This window comes from Macrosteles quadrilineatus, unplaced genomic scaffold (assembly GCF_028750875.1).
Source record: "Macrosteles quadrilineatus isolate MER2022 unplaced genomic scaffold, UCM_ALF_1.0 Scaffold_6__1_contigs__length_79288215, whole genome shotgun sequence".
In the NCBI taxonomy this organism is placed as follows: domain Eukaryota; kingdom Metazoa; phylum Arthropoda; class Insecta; order Hemiptera; family Cicadellidae; genus Macrosteles; species Macrosteles quadrilineatus.
This window is the reverse complement of record NW_026542599.1, coordinates 33,885,712-33,908,774: the sequence shown is the minus strand read 5'-3', so window position 1 is coordinate 33,908,774 and position 23,063 is coordinate 33,885,712. Positions and strand designations below refer to the sequence as shown.

The 23,063-nt window shown below is 35.3% G+C and overlaps 2 protein-coding genes across 2 annotated transcripts in view; both read right to left on the bottom strand.

Moving 5' to 3' along the window:
• Positions 1-23,063, bottom strand: part of LOC128996423 (coiled-coil domain-containing protein 124) — a 463,618-nt gene that overhangs the window by 319,530 nt on the left and 121,025 nt on the right. The window lies entirely within an intron of this gene.
• LOC128997451 (H(+)/Cl(-) exchange transporter 7-like) lies at positions 3,181-5,505 on the bottom strand. The gene has a single exon (XM_054423089.1). It carries the CDS (start codon positions 5,503-5,505, stop codon positions 3,181-3,183), a length of 2,325 nt encoding a protein of 774 aa, XP_054279064.1.

Genomic DNA, 23,063 nt, shown 5'->3' with positions numbered 1-23,063 from the left:
CTTCACGACTTCCTACGTCGCGGACCTGTTTCCCTCCCTTCCCATAGCATTTTAGGATAACAGATACCTTAATCTAATCGTCATAAACAGTTACCACACTCCGGACTAATATTTACCACAAAACTAATAAGAACAATTAAAAGAAATAATCTGCTTGGAATAATTCAGTAAGGCCGCCAGAAATTATGCGAATCGGTATATTGTTAATCAACGCTTAATGGTATTCATCGGACTCCTTTTCTTCTGTACTGTCTTTTGTAAATAAAGTAGGCCATATGTGCACGTGCAAGCTGAGGTGCCCGTGGGTACAGAATGTCGAGTCGCATACGCTACGATTCTTTGTTTACATCTACGTTGTTATCTCGTTACCATCATGGCAACTCATAAGACTCATGTTAAACATTGCAAATTTTATGTCAGTCTTAAATTGTACAGGTATCATCAAATTGAAATTTGTTTGTTTCGAAACATCAAAAATATTTGTCGAAATACGCCTGGTAAGTTTGGATTCAATATGTTCAGCCGTTATTGAGTTAATTGATTACATAGTTTGCATAAGGTCCGATCTCAAAGAGCTTCGCTCGCTCCGCTCAACAAGGATGCTCTTTAAAATATATCTTTCTAATTTGAAACAACAATTGAAAATCAAATAGATGCAGGATGGATTAGGCCTTTCTTATGACTTCCTTTATCCTACTACTGTTGGTTCCGACAGTTTCATATGGTCTAAGAGCTGGTTTTCGTGGCTACGATCCTCAGGATTTTGGGTTAGGAATGAGTGACTGGGTAGTAGCATAGATAAAACATACTCCCTTAGTTGGTTAGTCTATGGTAGTAGGGTGGTTGCAGTGCTCGCCTATCAATCGAAAGGTTGTTGGATCGATCCTGAGAAAGATCAAACGCTTTTTGATGGTTTGGAACTGGATCCAGCTGTTTCTGATCATTGGGCTTTAAATAAATGATCATGCCTTATGAAACAGCTGATCTTAGTCAGTAACAAAGCTATACTTGCTAACTTAGCAAGTATTACAAGACATAAGACTCTGCACTCATCCTCCGCCCATATTTAGGTTGAAAGGCACATAGGTGGCGTCCCCATCTCAATGATTGACAATTGATCTTTGGGAATAAACATAAATAAACAACGATATTATATTCGAGAATTAAAACCTGTCTTTCTAAATAAGGTTTATTGCACTTCACTGCAATATCAGATGTCCTTGATTATTGAGCATTTAATACTTGGTCCTGGCTAAGAACAGCTGGTCGTAGTCAGCAACAAACGCTACACAGATAATCTCACTCCTTTCTACACTACTCTTCATTCATATTCAGGATAGAATACACACCAAATTTTGCCTCGCTGTCTCAAAGAATTGATTTGAATTTATGTTTTCGTAGGAGTATTTTATTTTTAATTAAGTTCCCAAATATCTTAATGTCCTAGTACTCAAACTACGTGTTTTTACTTTGACAAAATGCATTTACACATTGTTTTCTTAGGTACTTGTCTACTTGTAGCATCATAAAGACGTAACAATGTGTCCTCGCGCAACATAGTTACCGTTTTACACAATCCGGGCAAAGCAAGATATCATTCAGACGCTCCTTCGGATGCCTCTAGACGGAATGCGTTGAAAGCCTCAAGATTTACGGAGTAGACGAAGAATTTTATAGCCACTGAAGATAAACCCAGCATCCAGCTCCAGCTTCCGAACAGGTTTCCAGTTCCATGTTACGGTAGATCTCAAGACCACACAAGGGCGATGAAAGGTGACTTGTGGGAGGCGACGTTGGTTTAAACTTTAATTTACGTTTCTGGTTTTATGATCAAGTTGACGTCATGAGTAGGCAGCTGTCCTCGCTGTAATGATCGAGTATATTTCGTCTGTTGATGTCGAAAAGAACTTGAAGAACGAGATAAGTTAAAACATAGACCAACAGAATACTTCTCATCCCATTGTAAAGTATGGAGCTTGTTTTTCATGTTAATGTTCACTGGGCGCTCTAGTGTCGACGAAATTTAGTTTCTATTATTTTCTGGGCTAGTTTTATGATTTGCGCTTTAATGTTTAGTTATATAACTAATGTACGAGGTTATCTTTATGATTAGATAGTTTTATTTGGTTAAACGAGGTTTAAAAACACTGAAATTAAAAGGAAGAAAAACTCGACTCCTGAAGATGTTTGATGTATGGTTAAATGAACTAGGAACTAAAGATATTGACTAACACAACGTATACTACTGAAATGTAGGAGGTTAGTCTCTTGAATAATGCTATTTTAACAGAATCATGTTTGTGAAAAGAATCTTAAACAAATAGATAACTGGTTTAGGGTGTATTACTATCCTAATGGTAGCGTCTCGGATATCAACGCGGGGCAGACGGGTTCAATCCCCGGCATACCTAAACAACTATTAGTGGTTTGGACGGACCCTTATAAGAGTTTGTCCTGTGGTGTAGTAGAGTGGCTACTCCTCTGGGTTGTAACCAAACCTACAAACAAAATGTCACTGGAGTTGTGACAACTATACTGATAAAACACTATAGTAAAACACTCTACCTTATCAGTATACAAAGTTAACCTGGATGTTTCAGAAGTTGAAGCCACAACCTGAACGCTGGTTAGGAATTACTCAAGGTCATAATGTGATCGATCGCAGTAGACGATCCTAATTTGTAACCTTGAAACAGTTACGTGTTACAGGTCTACAGTAATTACTGTGACCTGTGAAGTCTCTGAAGTGAAGTATTATGTACAACGTTTCCAGCTTCATAAACATCGTGCGTTTTATCTCTGAACATGTATAGGATTTGTTTTAAACAAAGCATTTGAACGGAACAAAACTTTTTATTTTGCCATACAGCTATACTCTGGAAAGTTGTTGGCTTTAAATTTATTATCTGTGTGTGATAAAGGACACATTAATTTCACATGTTAAGAAATCAGAAAATGCTGCACTTACCTCTTAAACACATTCAATTCACTCAAACGAAATTCAAATTCAAAATATAAATTCTACCATAAATAAATCATCTACCTAAATAAATCATACAGTCCAAAATTTGTTTTTAATAAAACACATGTTTCGATTTAAAGTATTTTAATTTGAGTGTAAGAAAACAAAACCTACTAGGTAAAAATCATGAAATCCTCAATCAAACATTTAATTGACAGCTAAGATTTGACCAGCATTTCCGTCACGCCCAATCTAAAGAAGTTTTCGAAAGTGTGGAACTTTGCTAGATCCTTCCTAGTGATGACACCCACGGGCACGTTGTCGTGGATGACTATGAGATGACGTAGAGCCATGTTGCGAAACACACAGTATGCCTTGACAGCTGGAGTGTTGTCCGTCACTGTGGAGGGGAAGGCATCGTAGTACGGTGTCAGGTCTACCTTGGTGTTGTAGTACTTGGGCTGCACGCTGTCCAAGATCTCACCATCATTCAAACGCTTCCTGGCGTGCTTCAGATAGACCCGGAGACACTCGCACATCTCCCTCATGGTTTTCGGAGGAGGGAGCTTGTAGGCCTTGTACAGCAAGAGGACCAACAACTGCTGCCGAAGTATCAGGCCCAGTAGGTTCGAGCGTTGGTCCACCACAGGGTAGCCGTTGTGGTTGGTCATCTTGAGGACATCAAGGATCTCTTGCACAGTGGGGGGTTGAATCAGCGTTGTTACCGATTGAGACATGATGTTAGACGAGGTGATGTCCAGACTCAATGGTGGAGGTTTGGTGTAGAGAAACGGTAGACCTTGTAGCAACATCTGTGTCTGGTAGATCGGAACTACGAAGAAAGTTCCTACTACTTTGGTGATGATGACTACCACCATCAGGGGGAAGGAGAAGTTGATGCTCCCTGAGGCTTCGACCATTATCATGAGCACACTGAAGGTTTTCCCCACGGTAGCGCTGAGCTGGGCGGCAGCGCCGATATACGAGTATTTGGCCGGATGAGGCCACTGAGTGTCAGGGAAACTATGTTGGAGGAAAGTCCCGAACAAACGACCCCAGGCGGCGCCGAATATGATTTGTGGGACGAAAACACCATACGAGATTGACAACCCCCAAGTCATGCATAATAGGAAGAAATAAACAAACGAAAACCAAATCAGGGAATTCGTGTCAAGTATCTCTTTACCGAAAAAGCTCCGCAGGATATCCGCTTGAGTCTGTTGGAACATCAAGGACATGTCGCTATGTTCACCGTCTCCGCAATACAACTGGTGAGCGCGCTTAGTGTCTGTGTCATTCGTGAGTCTTCCCATCTCTTCGTCCGACATTGGGGAACAATGGCGTAAACACCTTATAGACACGTCTTGTACCAAAGTCAATATAATGGAGGCAACAAATGATAGTAAAAGTTTTCTTTTATTGTCGGTGATGAACTTATGACGCCACGTGTACACGTAAATGTGTATCTTTATTAGTAACGCTCCTAGAAGACCTCCAATAATAGCGACTATAGAGAAAGGTATGATCTCGAACAACTCGTATCTAGTTATGGTCGTGGAAATCGCTCCCAAGGTGGATAGTTCAGGGTTGTTCAGTCTAACGTCCACGCCAAGGATGATGGAGTAGACGACGCTTCCCACAGCGTAGCAGACGATACAGCATAAGTACATCTTCCACATGAGGCCGATGTCCCAGAAGCTGACGCCTTCCTCCAACGCCAGCAGCATCCCTCCAATAGGAGCGCCGAAGACTACAGCTATCCCCGCGCCAAACCCAGCGGCCGCGAGGTCCCTCCTCTCCTGGTCGCTCCTGAACTGCAGCCAAGGCAGACAAGACGGTAGACTTCCTCCTATGATCGCACCGATGTGCATCGCCGGACCTTCTTTACCACCCGCGAGACCTGAGACACACGTGCATATCGTACTGAACAGCTTCACGAACAACCCCCGCATACTGAGGATCTTGGGAACTCTGATTCCATTGAGGTAGGCAATACAATGAGCCACGCCTCCTCCCGCAGCGTACGGAGCTATAAACACCACCAGCGCCGTCCCCAACATCACTGGCACCAACACTGACACGAATCTTGCAAGTGTTATTGACACAAGCTCGTACGGATGTGTCTCAAAACTGTCCATGATGTATGTGTTGAACCACCCGTACTTCCAGTGTCCTATCGAGTGAATGCAAAACTCCATGAAGACACAAATGACAGCTGTGACAATTCCAGCAACCACGAACAGAAACAGGCGCAGACTGTCTTCTACCATGAGGGAACCGAATGTTTGCATCTTTTGTCTCGCGAGTTCCAACTGGTTGGTGATCGGAGTGTAGTCCAGACTGTCGAAAGTGTCGCTGACGAAAAACTTGGAACTGCTCGCTGTCTTCGCCGCTTTTCTGTAAGTCACTTCTTCCCGCGAGTTGGACTTGATATTCTCCGGCTGAGTGTCTTTGGTATAGTAACTAACATCGCCCATTGATAAGCTAGAAGATATGCGTTTTGCAGAATCAGCATTATTTTCGATATCTGACTTAGAAACCATTATGTGTGTTAGCAATTAACAGTCGAAACTAATTTATTAACTCTATAGTAGTTTATTTCAAACGACATTGCTAGTGTAAAAATAAACAGTAAATGAAAGCTGTGAATGTTGTAATCAGCTGATTTTATTATTTTGATTTACTTAGTTTCTGATGTGTTTGAGGGTGTTACCAACTTAAAAAATAAAATATATTAACACATTAAATATGACTGTGAGTTAAAAAATACGAGTATATATACGTGTGTAATAATTTATCATTTATAGTATCATTTTTGAACCTATTGTATACATATATTGTATAGATATAGATATATTATTGTATAGATATAAAATTTTCTTATTACAATTCTTTAGGTAGATTGTGGCATATTGACGGGTGGCGTCGTCCTGTAATCCAGCTACTTGGAGGTCACGGATTGTGGATATTTATAGGCATGCACTGTGGATGCGATACTCCCTGGTGTGGATTAACGTCCGCACTAGTGAGTACTACGACTATCCGCAGTACTATCCTGATAATTAGACCAATTCGTATATACCAAAGAAAAAATGTGGTTCGGATTCCACCATAAACTGTAGGTCCCTTAGTTGCCATTAGCTGTTTGGGCTATTAATTAACAGCTGTTTCTAAGGAGTGTCGGCCTTAGTCACTAACAAGACTACAAGATCGCGCCACTCATCCTACACTCATCTCCATTCATACTTGGCTTAAAATACCTACATTGTATGGTCGCCATTTCATAAGAAAGTAAAGTATAAGTAAGTATTGTGGTGTATCGGGCATGATCCGAATAATACAATTTATTTAAATCAATAATAATAACATAGTAGCCTAACGCTTATGTTTATTAGTGGAAGTAGGTAGAAGAAGGTGAAAGAGTCTTCGTAACATTTAGTATGTTACTAGCTGTTGTACCCGTGCTTTGCAACGGGAAGAGGACACAAAATAGAAACATTTTAATCTTTACATCTGTTGCATATAATAGTTACACATCCCCCAACGCTTTTAGAAACAAAATTCAACTTTTATGGCCCAAATAGAAACGTTTAAGTTATGACTTTAATCTGGTAAGCAGTTGATACCACCATTTCATCTCCCTTAGTAACATATCTTTTTATTTATTATTGACATTTTAAATTTCAATTTTGAAGATACTACTAATTATTAAATTTACATGAACATTTTTTTAAATGTCACTCTTCTTTATATTAAATCACAAATCCTTCCATCTTCAGTTTCTTCACTCACAATAAATCATTAGCACAAACTAAGTCAGCTGCCATAAACTTTAGAAATATTGCTATGCCTTTTCAATACAGTCTTTTAAACATTAAAGAAACTATATCTATAGGTACTATAAAATTTTTTTAACAAATTTATTTAGCATTAAAGACAGCAGACAAAACTAATATGATTATCAAAGCATCAATGCCTAAACAATTTAACAGCAAATACAGTATGTTTCATTGCATCTCTGATTCTACTCTACAAAAATATCAACAAACAACTTAATATACAAACCAGTTCTTTTAATCAGTTCCATCGTCCATTGGCTTTACATTTTCACACTTACCATAAAGTAAACATAGTAACAGATATTTCATTGATTTTAGAAAAAAAAAGAACACTTTGTACTACTTAGTTTTATGATATTTTCCTTGGTTTAATTTAATCAGTGGTGTGGCAAAACACAAATAATAAGTGTATCAAATAAAGTAAATGTGAACTGAAAGCTATGTTAAGATAAAATAAGAGTATTTTGTATTACCATTTGATAATTAGTTATAGTTACGCATATGCAACAGATAAAAAAAAACCAACACAATACAATTTAGTTATTGATGATATTCTTTAGTTTAATGTATGCATAGGTTTAGCAAAACACAATAACTTAATTTACCTAAATATACATATAAAAACCAATGTGATGTGCAAGTTATGTCAAGTTAATCTAACACATGTTAAGGAGTTAGAATTTATTTAAGTAGCCTCCAAATTCATATAAAATATCTATACATTGTAATTTTCATACTGTTTCCATCAAATCACATTAATAACATTATTTTCATAACTTAGACGCTTAAAAAAAATTCAAAACAGAGCCGGAGTTGATACAGCAACGGTTATAGAATCTTTTTTCATATAATCATTGACTTAGTTTTAGAATAAATAATCCATGATAAAAGGTTAGATTAAAATAAACCTGCCTCATAGTTATGGAAAATATTATATTTAATTGCTTTGTATCAGCTGTCTGAAATTTTGAAATATGCAGTTTAGCAGTTCTTCTTGTTTACATTTAAATGACAAAGCAAATGTAAACAAACATTCTAAGTGTTCTCATCGCAGCTATGGAGACCAATCAATATTTACTTTTAAAATCTTCACCTCACAACTTTTAAAGCCAAAGGGGCAAAGCCTACGGTCAGTATCGAAATTTAAATAGTCCTATAATGGTCCTTGGTATGGTAACTATATTTTTGTAAAATTTTAGTCCAATTTGTACAGTAGCTTTTGCACCTATTAGTAATACACATACAGACAGACACCATTAGATTTTTATATAATAGTATAGATTAATAGTTATAAGATTGTGTAATTGATTATGGTAAATAAGTAAGATTCTGTCTCAACCTTGGATCTGCTCATAAGTTTTTAAGTTAATCTTAGCTTAAGATAATATTGTATTGGTAGTTACGAAAAAATATTAATTAGGAACTCTAGTTAACCTATTAAACCATATAACTTATTAGTTTTAACTGTAAATCCTCTTCGTTTTCTGTTGTGCTACAATTAATTAAAGTTAAATCGTCTTTGGTAGACATTCCCTCATTCTTAATAAGCTAACAAACTCTTTCATAGGGATGCACAATTTATATTGAACTCTTATACGATGAACTTCATCTGTTGACCATTATTGTTGTAATGTGTTAGACACTGGCATCGTGGAACGACGCAACCAATTAATTAAGGGATCGTATGAAAACGCGCCTATTCAGGTGGTGCTTTGTCAAAAACTACAAAAAGTTCTTGGCTTTTCGTCGGATTTATGGTCCAGTATTAGTGTATAATGTTTTGCGGTAAAAGACTTAACGTTTATGAACAGTCGTAATTACCCCATTGCTAACTATCATACACCTCAAGTGCATTATAATCAAAGCTTAATAGCATTCATAGGATGTTCTTTTCTTTTGTACTGTACTGTATTTAGTAATTTGCAACTGAACTGTAGATGCTTTGTTACAAGCATATGTTACATTTGTTTACATTTTTGCAAAACTGCCATAGCTAATTGACTAATAAATGTTAAGAATATCTTACTAATATTATAAATGTGAAAGTTTGGATGTATGTTTGTGACAAGTGAACGCAAAAATACTGGTCGGATCGGGCTGAAATTCGGCATGATGATAGCTCATATTCCCGATTAACATATAGGCATATTTTTATCCCAAAAATCCTTCCGGGCTCCGCCCCAGTGGCTCTGGAGTTTCCCGTGTTAACCTTATGAGAAATGGAATTAATGAATCTTAACAGCTGTTTCAATTAAACAAGTTGGTTCTGTTCTATGATGTTCAATAGCATTAAAGTTACAAGGATTACCAACAGGGTGCAGCACTATTATTTCTTTTACATTTATGACAACAGCTAATTTGCAACCAAAAGGTGAGTGAGCGTAGCGAACGAACTTCAACCTGAAGGCAAGTGAGCGTAGCGAACAAGCTAACCTGAAGGAAAGTGAGCGCAGCGAACGAGCTCCAACCTAAAGGTGAGTGAGCGTAGCGAACGAGCTCCAACCTAAAGGTGAGTGAGCGTAGCGAACGAACTTCAACCAGGACGTGATTGAGCCATGCAAACGAGATCATCTTGAAAATTAAGAAGTTAAACGGGGCAAAGCCCGCGGGTTACAGCTAGTTAAAATATAAATTTAACTTTTTAACAAAAGACAATTTTTCTCAGAACATACCTAGCATTGATATTGTGTTTAGCCTAAAACTAACATATTTTTAACGATTTGGAGGAAATCATAGGGGCCGTTTTTGAAATCATTGTGCGCAAACGTTACTCGTATAATAGATACCCCCAGCAAACCTGCAGACTATAAGTGCATTTCCATTTGTCTGGTTGGATGTGTTCCTGCGTATAGATAATTACTGTATCGCTATGAACCAGCTGTTCGTATATGTCGATGTTGTTTATTGATGCGTTATTTACAGTGATCTAGTGTTTCTAAACTAAAATTGAGATAATTTTCATTGAATAGACGTTGTGTTGTTCGTGATTGTGCTGAATGGCGTTAATATGCAATATGCATTTGTGTGAACACGTTTAAAATATTTCTACAATATTTCACCGTTTTGCAGAATGGGAGTGCTCAAGTACGGTATGTTTTATAATTTTGTAAAGAAAAAAAACTCAGACTTTGACTCTCATATATTTAAATATTATATTTAAATATATTTACTCCTTGCAATGCTCTTTAATGAATTCTTTACAAATGTTGGTTGCCCCTAGGTTGGAAGAACTCTAGAAAATAAAAATATCAGACAGAGCTTTTTGGCAGTGGAAGCTTGATGTTATTGAAAAATATGAGTGGACCCTGCAAAATATAAATATTCCCCAAAGGTCCTTAGGGGACGCCCCTGGCACTGTTTGTAGTTCTTCCAATAAAGTAATACCTTTAATGAGATCAATTTACCAGTCTTAATTCTACACTGAATTTACTTGCTCACTACTACACTAGTGACTAGTGTTGCACTTAAAAGGTGAATCTTTTGTAGTGGCTTATGATTTACTGAATTTCCTTTTGTTTATCAATTACTATTGCGTATGCTAAAATACCAAGGTTATTGAGAACTAGAAGTGAGTAACAATTTGAATTTATTGCACAGAATTTAATAATACACTTATTTCAGATTACAGTCGTTGTTGTGTTCTTTCAAGTAAAAATGACCTAGAGATACACAATCAGTTGGAAATTTATTGAAACTGTTGAATGGATTTATCAAAGGGGAGGTATGGTGCGGTTTCACACCGATCTCGAAAGTATCAATGGAAGAGTGGTATTTAATCTAATGGTTGAGATGACCTGTACCAAGCAAATCCTTTCGTTGGCCAACGATTAAAAACGAAGGTCGTCTCGCAGTCCAACTGATTGAACAATATTGTATTCAATCGTAGTAATGTTTATCAGAATGTTGCTTTATTATTTTATAGCTAATTTGGCACTTTGGTGGTTCATCTATGTTCAAACTGGCACAACTTCCAACAACACCTCCGTATCAATCGAACCAGCTACCTGCTCCCTTCTCTGATAATAATTTATTTCCCCCAAAAGATACTGACTGTGACACTCTTTAAAAGAATTGTACCATTTGCTCAACAATGAAAATTAACAATGACTCTGTGTAAAATTCCAACACTATAAAAATCTTATTAAATAACTCTGAATTGCCCTATAAAAACATTTTTACCTATTTATTCTTAATACTATAGGGTTGTTACAATCTAATTAATAAAGCGGATTGCTACAATATGAATGGATGTGAAAATCAGTGATTGAATTTGAACCTGTGAACATGTGCTTACTCTACATGAAATGACAAAACAAGACAGGAAAAATTTTCAAAAGTGCGACTCACTGAAATCTTAAATTAACAAATAAATAACACAAATTACTTACAGTTTGGACGTCCACAAATATAACACAAATAAAGGGGAAGGGATTGGGAAATGTAACTAGCCGGTATTCTACAAGACGCGATCAATTGAACTCGTGAAACGAACGTGTAATTTTCAAATGGCGGAACTGCGTTGGCCGGTAACGAACTTTTTCACTTTCTGACAATGACACTGATACTAATTTCCAATCGCGGGGCAATTATATCCCTTAGGGATATAGGCTGTACGATTTTAAGGAAAAATAAGATTGCCCGACCAAACGCCGCGAAGTGAATTTAATTTCCACGAACGAAAAACAATTTTACCGAACTAGCTACGATGAGATTTGGATAGGAACTGGGACTGCTGGAAGCAAGTGACCATCCGGCTAGACCTTATTCCCCCTCCTACTTTAGTGCGTGGTGCATTCTGGTCTATACTGATCTATTGTTTAAACCAGCTGACTGTTCTTCGCGTTACCCTGTATTGATTTGTTGCCTTTTTACAACAAAATCGGTACAATTTTCAAACAAACTATGGCAATAGTAACTAGACTAAAAGTAGTCAAGAATTCATTTTCATTTGCTTTTTCACGTAATTTTGTTTATGTTTCAGATATTTTCGATGGCAAACGCAACGATAGACTAGAAAACTGCCCTGGATATACTCCACATTTTTGGAGGTAAGATGTTTCTATAATTTTAAGAAACTTCCGCGTAAGGTAGCAACTCATAGCTGGTGGTCCTACTATGAGTTTGAATAATGTCTTTATCTAAACAGCTTGGTTTGATGATTTTGCCTTTACATAGACTCTGCTTCACAACTTAAATGAGGAATGGTGAAATGTTTTGTTAGCGAATTTATCGCAAAGGAAGAAGCTATTACCTTAGATGGTGGCTATTACCTAGACCTGGGACCGATATACTTGTTCGTTTTAATGTCTCCAGAGACAAAAAACTGATTTTTTTCAAATTTGTATGCATTCATATCGTGTTTATAAACACAACAACTCGAGTAATTTTGGTCCAAATATATTTTGGTTCAATTTTTATGAAATTTGGCTTGAATGTGTCTTGATAAAATAGAACGTGTTTTCAAACCAGCAAAAGGGAACCTTTATAGTTAAAACATTTTAAATAGGTAGTAAGATAATGTTTCCCCTTATTATACCAGTAGGGTAAAAATGAGAGAGCTAGCACCACCGTGTTATTAAACGGCTGAGAGAACTGGCACGGGGAGAACGTACATGGGTGAGAGAGCTGGCACGGTGAGAGAGCTGGCACACGGTGTCGAAAGTTTCCGTCGGCGTGTCGGGGTGGACGGTTGAGAGAGCTGGCACCGCGGAGGCTGGCACACGGGAAAGGTGTCGGAGGTGTGTCGGTTTGGAAGGGTGTTTGTTACCTGATGTCGGGCGTACGACAAGATGTATTATAAATATTTTTATTTAAAACTCGATTTTTAAGGTGGTAACGTTTGACTGACAAACGCTTCTCGCTTCTGCCATTTAGTGTTGAGTGTAGATAGTTTTCCAAATGTGTGGAGTAAATAGAATGTTAAATTGTTAGCCTTATGTAAGAAATAATGGATAAATAATAATATCTTAATAAATTAATTTAAAAACACTTATGGTGGACTTAAAAGCGCTTTTATGGCATGTCATTTAACGATGACGTTGTTTACCATGAAAACAATTTGTTTAATAAGGATATTTGTACATTTATATCTGAAATTCATTTATATCATAAAACTACTGTTTGTATATTTAAATAAATATTTAGCGCTGAGCTGATAATTATCCTTGATGATGCAAGGCTTATCGTGGCGTGCAAAAACTCTTGATAGGGATTATCATGGATGCAGCATTAGTTTATCAAAACATAATAATTTGCGTAACCATTACAAAGTGCAGCGTTGCAGCGTGTGTGTTTAATGACTTCCGTCTGATAACGTAAATACCACGTGTGGAGGTTAAGGTCAAAGACGTCATATCTTATCAGTATATATATAGATATATAATTCGCGCACACAAAATCATTATCATCATGTCTTCCTCCAACGCGCTGACCACACCCTCCACCTGGGACGTTTCCATCGTCGAGGGATCAGGCCTGGAGAGTCTTGAAGACCTCTACATTATCTTGAAGGCAGTGTTCCCTCAACCTAATGTTCAGGTAGGAAAAAAATAAAAATATTATTGATAAAAAACTTTAGATTTATAAACGTTATACTTTATATCTTTAAAATGTTTTCAACCAAATTCACCTAAGATTCAATAGTGATGATATGTTATATCACTATCTGATAAATACACTGTATATTAAACTTATTTGCAAGTAATAATACCCTAAATTAAATAATCATACTTATGAATTAAATTATCAATGTCAATTTCTATTTTTATATCTACATTTTGAATTATGATTATTTCAAAAATGATTGCCCAAAAAACTAAATTGTCATTGTATGGAACAAGAAGGCTTTAATTTATCGTTTCATGTTCATCATTATTTTCTTTGTTAATTAATGTTTAGGTTGATTAATTATTTTTTTACCTATAAATTAAACTTATGACTAAACCTATAACTAAACTTTGATATATTTCTAGATAAGGTACAGAAGATAACAGCACTTAATTTATTTTAACACACGTTTTAAAAATATTATAAATTAATTTTATTTTACATGTTTGTTTAAGTTTGAACGGAGGGATGACCAAACATACAGAGTACGGCTGCCGTATTGTGTGAAGCTCACATCGCTCCAGGCCAGGTTTGGGGAGTATGCTGGGGCAGTGACAATAATCTCCGCTGCGGCAGACCTCACGTTGGCTCAAACCAGACGCCTGGCTGAGCTGCGCTCGAAGATCATCAATAGTAAGAGATAGTGAAAAACCATCAATTACTATAGTACAATTCATCGTAGGGACTAGCCAATTATAGAAAAATACATTTTATAATTTGAATAAGAAATACTCCATATCATTGTCAAATATAAATTACTATTCTATTGTAATCTGTTAACGATGCAAAACTATCTTGCAACGATTAAACTCAAATTTTGTAAACCATGTAATACGTGGTACAGAGAATCTGACAATCACCCTGCAAGTAACACTCATTTAAAAAATACATTGGGCTATTTGCCAATTATTGAGACCGAGTCTGCTGCAAAATGTAGGCTTAAAACCTATTACTTAACAAATGGTGAAGGATACATCGATATAGGTAATTTTTTAAAATATCACACGAAACCTTTGATTATTTCAAAAATTCAAGAACACCTTCTTAAGTCGAAAACTCTGAAATGTAATATTATTTTAAAATGTATCTATGCAAGAACTGAAGGAGAAGAAGATGAAATCAAAGAACTGTCATTTAAGACTGCAAACGAGCCCATACTACTAGGTACAGATCTAAACACGTATTGTAAAAACGCTTTTGATAAACTTTTAACAGAACAATCAGAACACCAAGGTAAAGGTTCAGGATGGAGTCTAAAGAGTATTATAGGGCTGGAACTAAGAATTAATAAATACTATCCATTAAGAGGATGTAAACATATATCCTTACCAGCTTTCATTGCAAACAAGAAAGCTGTTGTAAATGTAAAGAATCAGGATGATTATTGCTTCAAGTATAGTATATGGGCGAAAAATGTACCTCGTAATCCACAAAGAGTCCGCAATTATATTGATAATGCAGAAATGAATGCAGCGTATGACTGGGACTGTATTAACTATCCTGTAAAACTTAAGTCAATACCTAAATTTGAACAGATAAACAATATGTCTATAAATATATTTGGAATAGAAAAGAAACACAATAGTGAGGAATATATTGTATATCCTATTAAAGTAACAAAACAAGAAAAAGATGATCACCGTGATTTATTACTATTGAAAAATGAAACAACATCTCACTATGTGTGGATTAAAAACTTTGATAAATTAGTAAGCGCGCAAACCTCTAACCACAACGGAAGAAAATTTGTTTGTAAATCATGTTTAATCCATTTTAATGATAAACCTACCTTCGATGTACATAAACAGCTATGTAACAATCATGAACCTGTTGCTGTAGAAATGCCTAATGAAGATAATTGTAAACTTAAATTTAAAAATTTCAAACACCAACAACAAGTCCCGTACATTGTATATGCTGATTTTGAAAGTATATTAATACAAAAAAGTCCATGTAATAATTGCAATTCTTTTACCTGTAAAAATCCCAATGAATGTTGTATTAACTGTTTCCGAGTCAACTGTAAAAATTTGAATCAATGCTGTTTGAACTGTAAAAGACCGAATTGTAAGAACTCCCACACCTGCAAAACTAAACATGCTACGCAAAATCAATCTACCTCTTCAACTGTTGACTATCAAAAGCACTACCCATCAAGTTTTTGTTATTATGTTGTTTCAAGTAATGGTGAAAAATCAGAACCAGTCCTTTTTCGCGGAGAAAATGCTGTGAAGGTATTTTGCCAAAAGATCAGAGATGAAGCTCTTAAAGTGTACGAGACGTACAAAAATAAGTTGCCTATGGAGTTAACGGATGAAGAAGTGGACATGTTTGAACGTTCATCTTGCTGTCACATATGTGAAGAACAGTTTACTGCCGATAATTTAAGGGTTAGAGATCACGACCCTAATACAGGGAAATTTAGAGGTGCAAGTCATTCAAATTGTAACTTGTCATATCAAAATCCACACTTTTTGCCCGTAGTCTTGCACAATATGTCAAATTATGACCTCCATTTTATTATTAAAAGTCTCGATTATGATGAAATGGAAATAAAGGTAATCCCTAATACAGAAGAACGGTATATCTCTTTATCAAAGAAAGTTGCTGCTAGATTTGAAATTCGTTTTCTTGATTCGTACAAATTTATGTCTAGAAGTCTTGATGAACTAGTCAAAAATCTTGACAAAAATCAATTCAATGAAACACTTTCTTATTTCGGTTATGATAAACTTAATATTGTTACAAAAAAAGGCTGTTTTCCCTACGAATACATAGATGGCTGGGAAAAATTTAATGAGACTAGCTTGCCTTCTATTGATCAGTTTTACAGCTCTCTAAATAAGTCAGAAGTTGCTGTAGAAGATTATAATAGGGCTGTTGAGGTTTGGAACAAATTTAACTGTCAAACCTTAGGAGAATTTTCTGATATCTACCTTAAGACTGATGTGTTACTATTAAGCGATGTATTTGAAAATTTCCGAAAAGTTTGTAAATCCAATTATGGTTTGGACCCAGGTTGGTATTTCACAGCTCCTGGCCTTTCGTTCGACGCGTGTCTTAAATTGACTAAAGTTGAAATCGATTTGTTAACAAGCTATGAACAGTACATGTTCATAGAAGCTGGTATTCGTGGTGGTATTTCTATGTGCACTAAACGTTACTGCGAGGCATCAAATAAGTATTTAGTTTCAGAAACAAATCTTGACTCGGAATCACAACCTGGTGTCAAACCTATGGATCAGGGACTCTGGACAGTTGATAATTCAAACTTTATATTATTCCTAGATATAAATAACCTTTATGGGGCTGCAATGGGAGAAAGTTTACCGTTAAAGGACTTTAAATGGTTAACCCCTGTTGAAATTGATGAAGTAAAAAATAAAATTAATGATATTGGTGAAAATGATGAAGTAGGGTTTATACTTGAGGTAGATCTAGATTATCCGGCACATCTACATGAACAACACAACGACTTACCATTTTGCGCCCAAAGAAAAGTACCACCAGGTAGTAAACATTCAAAATTGTTAACAACTTTAGAACCTAAACGTAATTACATAATTCACAGCCAAGCGTTAAAACAGGCCGTAGAGCATGGATTGGTTTTGGTTAAAATCCATAGAGGTATGAAATTTGTTCAGTCTAAGTGGTTGTATGGATACATCGAAAAAAACACAACATTTAGAAAAAATGCGCAAAATGAGTTTGAAAAGGAGTTTTTCAAACTCATGAACAATTCGGTTTATGGCAAATGTATGGAAAACGTAAGAAACAGAATGAATATGGAAATAGTTTGTAGCACTAAAAGGCTCGATAAGCTTATTGCTAAGCCTAATTTTCGTGATAGAACTATATTTACAGAAAAACTGATAGCAGTTCATCTAAATAAAACTAAAGTAAATTTTAACAAACCCATTGCAGTAGGTATGGCTATTCTTGAACTAAGCAAAATCGTAATGTATAGATATTTTTATGATATTTTTCCTCGTGTATTTGGTCAAGGAAATGTAGAACTATTATATACAGATACGGATAGTTACCTTATAAATGTAAACTCAGTTGACGTATATGAGCAAATCAAGGAGAATATACATTACTTTGACACTAGTGAGTACCCAATAACACACGCTTGTTTCTCTCTCGATAATAAGAAAAGACTTGGTGTTATGAAAGATGAAACTTTATCAGTTCCCCTAAAGAAATTCATTGGTCTTAGGACAAAGCTATATACTACTCTTAGTAAGAATTATGATTGTAAGAAACGTGCTAAGGGTGTAAAGAAAAGTGTTGTTAAAAATGAAATAACTTTTCAGGACTACGAGAGAGCTTTGTTTTGTAATCAAAACCAGTACAAAGAAATGAATATAATTAGGAGTAGGAAACATGATGTATACACAACGAAAGTACGAAAACTAGCGTTATCGTCTCATGATGATAAAAGATTTGTATTAAATGATAATATCCATACCATGGCATATGGCCATTACAAACTAATTGAGAATAAAAAAAGGAAAATTGATTTACACAAAGAACTGATTGCAAAAAAAGCTAAAATGACCAATGATTCTTGTTAAGCTCAAATTATTTGTTAGATTTGTATGTAAGTTAATTTAGTTTTTTACTTGTCAGATAATGTTTTTTTGGAAACTGTACCGGTCAGGTACGAACAACTTTCTGTTGACGAGGGCTTCCTTAATATGCCTGAATACGAGAACATGGGTCGGGTTGCTATACCTCTGCACGCATTTTTCCCTTCCTGTATTTACACTATAACCTTAAATCCTGGAGAAAGAAAAACCATATCTGCGGGTATAAAAATTAGAATACCTGAAGGTTATGAAGGACAAATTCGACCGGTAGCATGGCAAGCGGAAACTTTCGGGGTGACAGTTAGACTCTCCAGCGTCTATTGACTCCAACCATACAGACGTAGTCAGGGTTAACCTAATAAATCATGGAAACGAGCCGTTCAGCATTAATTACTGTAGTCACATCGCAGATCTTGTCCTAATAAAGGTTGCTAGGGTGTGTTGGGTCTTAAACGGTGGTTCCGAAGATCACGATGATCCGGACTGTAAATTAGAGGAAATAATTGTTGACAATCATGTGTCTGTCATTGTAAGAAGGGACATTATCTAGTTACAAATAAATCAAGTAATTTGAGCTTTACAGTAAATTTATGTAAATAGTGGAATAATAGAAAGTATTATGACTGTAATGAAAAAAACTGTAAACTTAACTTATCTATTTAGTTTGATTGTTTATGTTTTTAATTACTGTAACCATTGAATCTTCAAATTAATACATAGATTTTTTTTCATAATTTTGTAAGTGTAACAATTATATTTGACATTTGTTATGTATATTTGTAATTTTGATATGTTTGTAAATAAATATAAATTATTTTGACATACAATCTGTGTTCAGTGTTATTTATTACCTACCTTGTTTCAGATTAATTTATCTCCCTTTCATTTATCTGATATAAATATATATTTATACACAATTAAATATTACGTCATGAATAAAAACATAGTTATATCAATCAAAATAAGAGAATAGCATCATTTGATGTTTGACTTTCAAGACGATGAAACCAAGTATCGACAAGTTTGGAGGTTATATAGGTTTTACTTCCAAAGAAAACGTTGTAGTAGGACCTTCAGGAATAGGTTTCAAGCTAACTGATAAACAAAATTTTAATATTGAAAACAAAAGGTTAACAAACGTAGGGGAAGCTGTCGATTCTAGTGATGCCGTTACTTTAAATTATATTTCATCAAAATGTCTATTGTTAGAGGATAAACAAGTTAATTTAAGAAAGAGAAAAATTGTTAATGTCAATGATCCTGAATCAGACATGGATGTTGTTAATAAGAGGTACTTTCAAAATAGTATGGACAAAGAACTACGAGATACTATTAAGTTTGATAGAAAGAAATTTATTATTGATTGCGAAAATCATAATATTAAAAATATATCAAACCCTGTAGATGGAAAAGATGCAATATCTCTCGATTATTTCAAAAGCAATACTTTAATGTATGAAAATGGCAATTTTAATGCTAAAAGAATGAGAATTAACAATATTGGAGATCCTACCGAGTTAACGGATGTAGTTTCTAAACAATACATCGAAAATTATGTTAATTCACAGATTAATTTAAAATGTGTGACTTTTGGTATCAATGATGAAATTAATATGAAGAATAAACGATTGAGCTTTTTTAAAATTGAAAAAGATCCAACCGATGACTCTGATGCAATAAATAAACTTTATCTAGATAAAGAATTAGTTAGGGTAAATCAAATAATTAGCAAGACGGTGGAATCCTTCATTAAACCAGAAAAAGGAGAATTAAACTTTAAAAAGTTTATAATTAATATAAATGAAGCCATAAATAATTATTCTCCCATTACTTTAGGTCAGGCAAGAACACTCATGCAGAAGTATTTATACATTGATGACAAAAGTGAAGTAAATATCAATAATTCAATAATAACAAATGTCAAAAAGCCAATTGAAAGACATGATGTTGCAAACAAAGAATATGTAGATGAAACAGTACGAAGCAACAATACAACTTTAGTTGAAGTGGTACTGAGGGAAATGATAAAGGATTATATTAAACCTGATATGAATGGTGTCATAGATTTAAAAAAGTATAATATTCAATTGGTTGTCAAAGCGAGCGAGAATGAAAATTCACCTGTGACTCGTAAACAATTAGATGCTTTCAAAAACAGGATAAACTCTGATATGTCACGTATTGATGAAAAGCTTAAGGTTTTTTATCCAGCTTCTTCGTTGACTGCAAGGTCCCGAAATAGAGAAGGTAAGCCCATATCAGATGTCATGAGTGCAATGATAAATGACTTAGCTTATCTTAGGTCTGAAATAAAAACCTTGAAAGAAAGTAAATCAACAGAAGATGATGATAAAGACGACTTTTGGGATAGGGTAGGTAAGTTGAATAGCAAGTAGGACTGGTCATCAGTATGGTTCTGAGCTTCAAACGAGGTGGAGGTCTAATTAATAAGCTTATTGATAACCTACCTTTTGAGGCACATCTGTTGGGTGGATACCAATTTTGTGGGGCTGGTACTAAATTGGAGAAACGTCTGGCAAGGGGCGACAAAGGTATCAATCCACTTGATAGTTACTGCAAGGAACACGATATAGCATACGCTCAGAACAAGGATTTAACGAGTAGACACAAAGCTGACAGGCTGCTGGCCGATAGGGCGTGGACGAGAGTATCGGCTCCGGACGCTAAACTCGGTGAAAAGGTAAACGCTTTTTTAGTAACGAACGCTATGAAAGCAAAACTTAAACTCGGTGCTGGTATGAAGAAATCGAAGTCAGAAAGTGTTACAAAGAAAAGGCAGAAAAGGAGTCCGAAACATGACAGTAAGAATGGAAATACACAGAAGAAACACCTCAAGGATGCTATACTGGCGGCTAAAAACGAACTTAAAAAGAGTAAAAGCAAAGAACTTAAGGTATTGGTTCCTGCAGCGTTGAAAGCTGCAAGAAATGCGATGAGGGGTGGTAAAAAGGATCAAATAAAAAAACCTAGAATCATACCCATACCCAAATCTGGAGGAGCGTTACCGTTCCTGTTGCCATTATTTGCCGGACTGTCTGCCATCGGAAGTCTGGCCGGCGGAGCTACCTCAGTGTATAAAGCCATAAACGAAGTTAACAGAGCAAGAAAGGAAAATGTAAGTGACGTTAAGATTAAAACAGGAAAAGGATTGTATTTGAGACCATACAAACAAGGGATGGGTATTTTTTTAGATCAAACGCACTAACCAATCTGGATTTGGAAAGGTATGCTAAACGATTGAAAATACCTTACTTTAGAGGAGTATTCTCTAAGGATAAACTGCCTTTGCATCCATGGAATAAAGAAGCGATAATCATAAACTTAGACGATGATGATGGGCCCGGGACTCATTGGGTCGCTTTACGTAAAGATGGATCACATGCAAAGTATTACGACAGTTTTGGGAACCTCAAACCACCAATGGAAGTTATACATTATTTAAAAAACTGTATTATTTTGTATAACTATGTTAGGGATCAAAATTTTAACACTGAAATATGTGGACAGTTGTGTTTGAAATTTCTGTCTGATTGTAATTAAAATATTCTCCAATAACTATCTCAGTCATTATTTGACCATCGTACAAGCAACATGTCTCACCTATTTGTAATTTCGGGAAATAGTTCACTCTTAAGCTGTGAAATATTCCCCAAAATTGAACTAGAAAATGATCGAGATTACGTGTTAGGGTTCATCAATTTTGAAACATTTAATTCAATTCCAAATGTTGAGGAAGGGTGTAATATGTTTTATTATCTTACCGATAAAAATGAAGAGGTGGGTATAGAAATACCTACTGGATCATATGAAGTTAAAGATTTGCAAAAGTATTTACGAAAGGTTCTTGGAGATAAGAGAGGTGAAACAGAAACTGACATCGATACTAGCTTATCATACAAAAATGCGTATCCCATTAATCATGATGTACTGATAACAATTCAACCAAACAATAATACGTTAAAAAGTGAGATAAAGTGTTCCAAAGACATCGACTTCACTCCTTCAGACTCAATAGGTCCTTTATTAGGTTTCAAAAATAGAAAATTAAACAAGTTTTTCACTCATGTGTCGGATGGAACGGTAAACGTCTTAAAAGTCAATACTATAAACGTGGAGTGTAATATAATTACGTCTTCGTTTGTAAATAGTAATCCAAGTCATGTGATACATACATTCTTTCCCACTGTTCCACCAGGATTTAAAATAGTTGAAACTCCCGCCAATATAATCTATCTTCCAATCAACACAAGGACGATTGATAACATATCCCTTAAAATAACTGATCAAAATGGTAAACCTATCAATTTCCGTGAAGAAACCATCACAGTAACATTACATCTTAAACGTTTGTAATCATGCCTATGATCTTCACCCCAGTTAAGAACATACCGTATTTGAAAACCGTGAACATTTCTACACCGGACACCGTGAAGAGAGGTTCTCTTTCTAAGAGTAATAGAGACTTTTTAGTATCATTAGGCTTAAAAATTAAACATGGCTGGTAGTATATTACAAGTAAGAGAGCAAATTTACTTTGACGAATCGATAAATAAAATAGAAGTACACGCACATCAACCATATGCTAATTCTTCATTCAACAATAATGATGAAATTAGAATACCAATCCAACATCAAGATATCTATACGTATCCCTGCAACAGTACTCTCTACATCGAGGGGGTGGTTAAATCAACAAATACAAAATTCATTAATAACGGATATGCTTATTTATTTGATGAAATACGATACGAAATCGGTGGAGTTGAAATAGATAGGGTGAAAAACGTTGGAATTACAAGTACAATGAAAGGTTATCTGTCTTTTAATGATAGTGACATTAAAATGTTAACTAATGCAGGCTGGACGAGTGAAAAAGGTAGTTTATTGACTCTCAAAGAAGACAGTACAAATAAAGGTACTTTCTATTTTAATGTCTGCATTCCTCTTAAGATTTTAATTGGGTTCGCTGAGGATTATAATAAAATTATATTAAACGTTAAACAGGAACTTATACTTATAAGATCAAGAACTGACCTAAATGCT

Bases quoted from the DNA above. Each gene is read 5' to 3' on its own strand.
- LOC128997451 (XM_054423089.1), bottom strand. From the start codon at position 5,505: ATGGTTTCTAAGTCAGATATCGAAAATAATGCTGATTCTGCAAAACGC.